A 7,343-nucleotide genomic window follows, 5' to 3' on the forward strand; every position below is an offset into this window, starting at 1 on the left:
TTTTTTTTTGTCTAGAAGCTTTGGGCCATAAAAAAATTATCTAATCTTCTTCCCAGAATGAGATGGTCCTGGAAAAATGCCTTTGTTTTTGGTCTAGGTCATGGTGCCTAGGTTAGTCACTGGGCAGCTACTGTAAGCTGTCTCACCTGAGCAAGTAGTCAAGTTGCTTTCTTTCTTAAATCTTAGCCATTGTGATTTCATTTTTGGCCTATATCCTAACTATATTTTTAGGTTCTCTGTCTCCTACCTCAGTGGGTTATGCTATTTGTAGTGTATTTCAAGAGCTTTCTTCTTAGGACCCAAGAAACAGGAGCTGGTAAAAGTTAACAAAAGAGAGAGGCTGATGGGGCCAAAAGGGAAGGACATAGTAGTTATGAAGGGGCTGGCTTGAAGCACTTGTTCTAGATGGGTGGCATTGACAGAGTGGATCTGGGGAAAGGATTGGGTTTGAAGCTTGTTAATGCTATGAATCATCTTATGTGTCTAGATGGCACACATGCGTGCATGTATACATACATATACAGACACATATACATATATGTGTTACCAAGTGATTAGAATGAAAGTGAAGTTGATGATGGTGAGAGAAAGAAGGAACAGTCAGGTGAAGGTAAGGTAGAAAATGAAGAGTCAGAAGAATAGAGGAAGGAGAAGATGGGGGAAATGGTATAGAAGCAGGCAGGCAAAAGGCAGACAGGGAAAAAAACCTAAATCACTTAATTATTGGCTCTCCTACATCTTGCTATTATCAAAAGTGTGTTATTCTTTTATTTCTAGAATTATTTTATTATCATTAATCTTTTTCAATTTGTTATAGGGCATGTGCACCCATCGAAGAGAGAGAGAGAGAGAGAGAGAGAGAGATGGAAAGTAAGAAAGGTCACTTTCCTACCAGGTCCAAAACTCAAAGTGTACTTAGCCATATGGGAGTCCAGTGCCTTAACCACCATGCTACCTGCTATTATTCTTGTATATTCCTGGCCAACCCTCCTTCCTGGAACGCTTCCTGCTTCTTTCTAGTTATTCAAATCCTAACCATGCATCAGGGTTCAGATCATGGCCTTTTTCTTACTCCAACTTCCACTGCTTCCTCCTTGAGTTAGTCCAGGTACTACTTTCATCAATATAAATCAATCAACCTTGATTTTAGTCCAGATTTCTCTGTTTTTAGCATACTTTATTGATTTTTATGTTTAATACACATTATCTCACTTTAATTCTAACTCTCCCATATTTACTAAAGCTGCAAATAAAACACTTCAGTTATGACAAGATGAAGTTTCAGTAACATAACTGTGAAAATAAAAACAGTGTCTCTATCAATGCTTGATGACTACCTGCTGCAAAGTAACACAGAATGGTTGCCCATTTATTTCAGTAGTCCCTCCTCTTTTCCCAATATGTCAAAATTACTGTAAAGAACTTTAAACTACCCCCTAAGTGATTCTACTAAAATACATATTCTATAATATTATATATTACTAATATTTTCTGTTTAATATACACACACACACATATATACTATTTTTTTTTATTTTGAAATATCTGTACTTGATGATTTGCCAGTGAGGGGATGAGGTTTTCCTCAATTATTAAAAATGCTAATTCCAACTGGAAATTCACATCTCAGTTTATGTGTTTTCCATTATAATGGGCTTCTACTTTTGGAATACTGTAAACACTTGTTCCCAGATAACTGCATCAGATTCTCTATAAATCTATCGTCAGTTCATCTCGAGAAATTACTTACTCCTTTCTCTAAGTTCCATAACACCCAAAGCTCTCTTCATACCTCTGTTGTAGCATTGCTCACATTGTATTATGGCATAATCTCAGGCATCCATAGTTGCCTCCTAAATCCCAGAACTATCATATTCCACCAGTTTCTTGAAGTTAGGGACTTCAAATATTTAATTGTGTGTCTGCACTAACTATGAAAGATAACACAGAGTAGCTTCTTAAAAGATGTGTGATAAGTAACACAAAAGAAAGATCACATAACCTATTCAAAACAACTCAACTCAAAATGCTCCTTGTAAAATAAAAATGTTAGGGGAAAGTGGACAGTGTGGAGGTTAAGGTGCTGATCACACATGGTCAGCTATGCAGTTCCAGCCCTAGACTAGCAGCTAGAAAATCACCCTGGGTGCATGTACATGCATGCCCAAAATCTTGACAGGAGAAGGGAGAAGTGATTGTGGAATGGCCATCTCTTTCCTGGAAGGTGATTTTTCACTTTCTTTCAGTCTGTCTCCAGTGAATGTATGCACACCCTATATGAAAAATCCTGAAAATATATATTTTTTAAAAATAAAAGGCAGTTGTCTCCATGTCTGTCATTTTTGCATACCTGATTAAACAACTCTCTGACATATTGTAAGACACGCCCCCCCCAGAATGATGGTGACTAAGAAGAGATAGAAAAGGTACTTAAGAAGTGATAAAGCAAGAGAAAATATATGGATTATGATATTGTAGAATTTTTACTATATTTAAGAAAGGATGATGTTATTTCCCTTTCGTACACACATATCTAATAGTGGGAATTCAAGTTTTAATTTTGCGAAGAACATCAATACTGTTTTCCACAAGGGCTGAACTCATTAACAACCCCATCAACAATGTACAGGATTTCACCAACACTTGTTATCTCTAGTCTTTTTGATAATAGCCATTCTAACAGGTGTGAGGTGATACCTCACTGTTCTTTTGATTTGCATATCTCTGATGATTACTGATTTGGGTCACATTGCCATGTACCTGTTGGCTAATTTTATGTCTTCTATGGAAAAGTGTCTATTCAGGTCTTTGGCCTATTTTTTATTTGGGTTGTTTTTTACTATTATGTTGTATGGGGCCTTTATATATTTTGAATGTTAATTCTTTATCAGACATATGCTTTTCAAATATTTTCTTCCAGTTTGTAGGCTTCCTTTTCATTTCATTTATTTCCTTTTTGTGGTGACAATTTTTAATTAATTTAATGTGATCTCACTAGTTTATTTTTGCTTTTGTTTACTGTATTTTTAGTGTCAAGTCCAAAAGAAATTATGGCCAAAATCAATGTCAAGGAGCTTTTACTCTCAGGAATTTTATGAATTCTGGACTCACATTTGAGACTTTATTTAATCCATTTTAAGTTATTTTCGTTGTTGTTGTTGTTTAAGTTTGACAGAGGACAACTCTGGTACTCACCACAGAGAAACAGAGAGGATGAAAGAGGGAAAATGAGAAAGTACCCCCATGGGGCATGGTCATGGCACAATCCCATCTCCTATATCTCTCCTTTTCTTCAGGATTTTAGGCATGTACTGACACACATCCATCATATTTCTAAAGCTACCAGATCTAGGTTGTCCCTCAAGTTATTAAAATTTTTTATTTGGTGTGAGGGCAACAGATGGCATAACAGTTACCTCCCTGGACTTCCACATGGCCTACTGTAGCTGAAGTCTCAGACCTGGTGGCTTGAAACTCACATTGGGTACGTGTGTGTAAGATACCGGAAGGAGAATAGAGGAGAAGGCAATGTGGTGTGACCATCTCCCCAGGGGTTGATTTCTCACTTTCTCTTTCATTGTCTCTTTCTTTCTCTCTCTCCAGTGAGTGCACATGCCTTCAGAAAAAAATGCTACAAAAAAATAAAATTACTTGGTATACGACAAGAACCCACTTTCACTTTTTTTTTTTTGTATGTGAACATAGTTTTCTCAGTAACATTCCTTTCCCATTATATATTTTTGGAAACTTTACCAAAAATTTGTTGATAATACAAGGGACTCCGGTAAGTAAAAAGAAAAATTGAATTAAATTATGCAATCATTTTGGTCTAAAACTTTAAATACATGCATATTTTTCTAAAAATATACATTTTTCATGAACTTCTAGATGACCATATATGCCTTAGTTCTGTGTTCACTCTTCTGTTTTATTCATCTATGTATCTGTTTTTATGTCAGTATTACACTGTTTTGATTATTATATCTTTGTAATATAGTTTTTTTCTTGATTATATTTTGTCATAGGGCACATGTGTTCTCTGGCGAGAGAGACTGAGAGAGGGAAAGTGAGAAATCACCCTACAGGGAGAATGGCTATGCCACATTCCCTTCTCTTCCATTCTCCTATTGGGATTTTAGTCTCATATGCACAGGCACTTGCATCCAGCATGATTTTTAAGCTGCCATTCCGAACTCGAACCACTGTTGGCCATGTGGGAGTCCAGTGTTTTAATCACCATGTCACCTGCTGGTTTCAACTTTGTAAGATATATTTAAATACCGGCGTGTGATGCCTCTAGCTAGCTGTACCCCAATGTTGCAGCATAATTCACAATATCCTATATACTGAAACAACCTATTTCTCTTGATGGATGTGAATGCCTTAAGACATTGGGTTACACAAAAACTTTAAGATATTTTATGAAAATTCTTTAGTTTTAAAGGAGATTATGTCATTGGCAAGAATGTGGATGAACCAGGAGACATTATTCCAAATGAAATAAGTGAGACTCAGAATGATGAACTGTATGATCTCATTTATACATGGAATCTACGAAAGTAAAACTCATAGAAACAAAAAAGTAGCACGATGATAATCAAAGGATAAGTTGTGGGGGCAATGAAGAGATGTTGGTTAAAGGATTCAAACTTTCAGCTTTTTTTTTTTTTTGGAGAGGTTTTTGCTATAGGGTGCGTGCGCTCACCAGACAGACAGACAGAGACATAGAGACAGAAAGCAAGAAATCACCCCCCAGGGGGGATGGTCACGCCGCAATCCCTTCTCCTCCATTCTCCTTCCGAGATCTTTGGCACGCACGAACACGTGCCTGGCGTGAGTTCTAAGCCACCGTGTCCGGGACGCGAACTGCGGTTGACTATGTGGGAGTCCAGCGACATAGCCATTACGCTAACTGCTGGTTCCCCAAACTTTCAGCTTTAAGATGAACTAATTTTTATAATCTGCATAGTGACTATCATTCATTATATTGTAATTTTACTTGTAGTTTTCTATGAGAGTATATATGTCTTCAACAGACATACACATATGTATACAGACAAAGGGTAACCTAACCATGTGTGGCAATGAATGTGTTGAGTAATTTAGTTTTTGTAATTATTAAAATGTATACTTTAATCAAATAATCAATATATGCAATTACTGTCAATTTTCTTCAATAAATCTGAGAAACTAAGGCTATTTTTAATCACATAAATTATAATATTTGTCTAGCAATTTTCTAATTGCTCCTGTGTTCCCCCCAAATCATTAATTTTCACAGTGGTAGCCACTTAAACTGTAGTGATTATGTTCACCCTCACACACACATTCATAAAGACATATATTGTACATATATGTAATATATTCAACTATGTATTTAGTTCTAATATTCTAATCATTATATATTCTATTATTCTAATCATTTAGTTCTAATATATTAAAAGTAGAACTTTATTAGGTATATATAAAAACAACTCAAGAGAAATCAGTCATAATCTTTAACCAACTGAAATTATACCAAGTAAAGAATTGAGTAATGTCAGTCAACCCTTTAATGTGGAAGTTTCTTGAAGACACCAAAAGTAAGGCTAGTGGAGGCTGCTCACAAGATCTGCCCCTGAATGTACCTGATGACGAATGCACAGTGGTCACTGCATTCACATCTGAATCCATCATGGAGCCACAGCTGGATGCTGTCAAGGTCCCTTGGACGGTCACAGGTGCGATGGTGGCATGACGCAGAGCTGCCTTCAGGGGTGCTATGTGGTTGTACTGCACTGAAGACAGGCACCCAACAAAACCCAAGGTGTTTGCTTTAGCAACTTCAGAATCCAATCCAATATTCTCTGCAATATAAAAGAGCATCAGGAGTTGATTTTAATTCAAACTATGTTGTGGCTTCTCTTTGAATAATGTCTAAAATGAGAGAAATGGTCTTGTTATCTTTAATTAAGGCATACTTATAAATGTTTACTATTTCTCTTCACCTCTTCTTCCCCACTGTACCCCCACTGCAATCATCATTATATCAGCCATGTTTCATATGAAACTGCTAGGGCCACCTCTACTTTAAGATAAAAAATGATCCACTTTTTTATTTTTATTCATGTATTTTATGTACTCTAATGAAGATTATAAATCTGTCCTATACACTGAGTGTTTTATAGAATTTATTACCCCCATCACCATTTACCTATTGATGCTGGTGATTAGTGCAAACATAATACAAGGATCATTACAAAGAAGAGAACAAAAAGAAGTAGATAGAGACATTTGAAGTCAAAGCATATTATTGCCCCAGAGAGATTTAGTATGTTCATGGCTTTAAGCCACCTGTATAGACTGACATTTTATTCAGGATTTTTCCCTGCTTGCTTCTGACCTTGGGACTAGTTGGTGAGTATGGGTTTTCTATGACAATATTGAACTTTTCAAGGTATCTTTGAGTCTTTATAAAAGATTGAGGGCAGTCATTTGGGATTTGCGGCAAGATTACATGTCTCATTTTCTGTAAGATTTGTAGTAATATTACTCAGTAAGAGAAAGTTTCTTTCTCTTAAAGGGGTCATTTGAACAAATTGCTATGATGTAATTACATAAAACTACAGTACATAATGAACCATTCTTTTCTTTAGGTGTAATATTTTAACATAGCCAGGTGACTCGAATGGTTATTTTATTATGATAATCCTTATTTTCTGGAATAGGGCAGGAACTTTCCTATCTTGTAGTATAGATTATAATTTTATTTTACCCACAAATGGCCAAAGACTATTTCCATTGATCTCCAAGTATGCTTTATGTTGGAAGCATTAAGGAAAGAATATAATGAGAGTACAGAAGAAATGAGAAATCAACAACACTTAATGAGGTTTTTTCTAATATGTATCCTCATTTTACTCTCCCCCTTCAATATCCATGTAAACTTTACCAATTTCTCATCTCTTTTTTCTTATATGAAAAAAAAGTCATGTGTATTAATTTCATATGACTGCTGTAGCAAATTACCAGAAACTTAAGCAGATTAAAATACCAATGTATTATCTTGCTGTTCTGTGAGTTACAAATCTTACACAGATCTCATTGGTCTGTAAGTCAAGGTATCAGGAAGGCTGCATTTATTCTAGAGGCTCTGGGGAGAATCCATTCCTTTTCCCTTTTAGTGCTGAGAAGCCGCCCTAATTCCATAGTGGATATCCTGTTCTCTATCTTCAAGGCAAGCACTATTTGTGTGTCTCTGTGCCTTTCTTCCATAGTCATGTCTACCTGTAATTCTCTTCTTTTTCCTCCCTCTTTTCACTTTTAAGAATGCTTGTGATGACAATGTATTCTTCCTAGTAGTC

The 7,343-nt window shown here is 36.0% G+C and overlaps 1 protein-coding gene across 1 annotated transcript in view; it reads right to left on the minus strand.

Annotated features, from left to right (window-relative positions):
• The window catches only part of CNTNAP5 (contactin associated protein family member 5), a 561,684-nt gene that overhangs the window by 5,810 nt on the left and 548,531 nt on the right, over positions 1-7,343 (minus strand). Inside the window, exon 20 of the mRNA XM_027772830.1 lies at positions 5,519-5,846. Coding sequence (XP_027628631.1) covers positions 5,519-5,846 — 328 coding nt within the window. The remainder of the gene's footprint in view (positions 1-5,518; positions 5,847-7,343) is intronic.

The sequence above is a fragment of the Tupaia chinensis genome, unplaced genomic scaffold (assembly GCF_000334495.1).
Source record: "Tupaia chinensis unplaced genomic scaffold, TupChi_1.0 Scaffold000309_1, whole genome shotgun sequence".
NCBI lineage: Eukaryota > Metazoa > Chordata > Mammalia > Scandentia > Tupaiidae > Tupaia > Tupaia belangeri.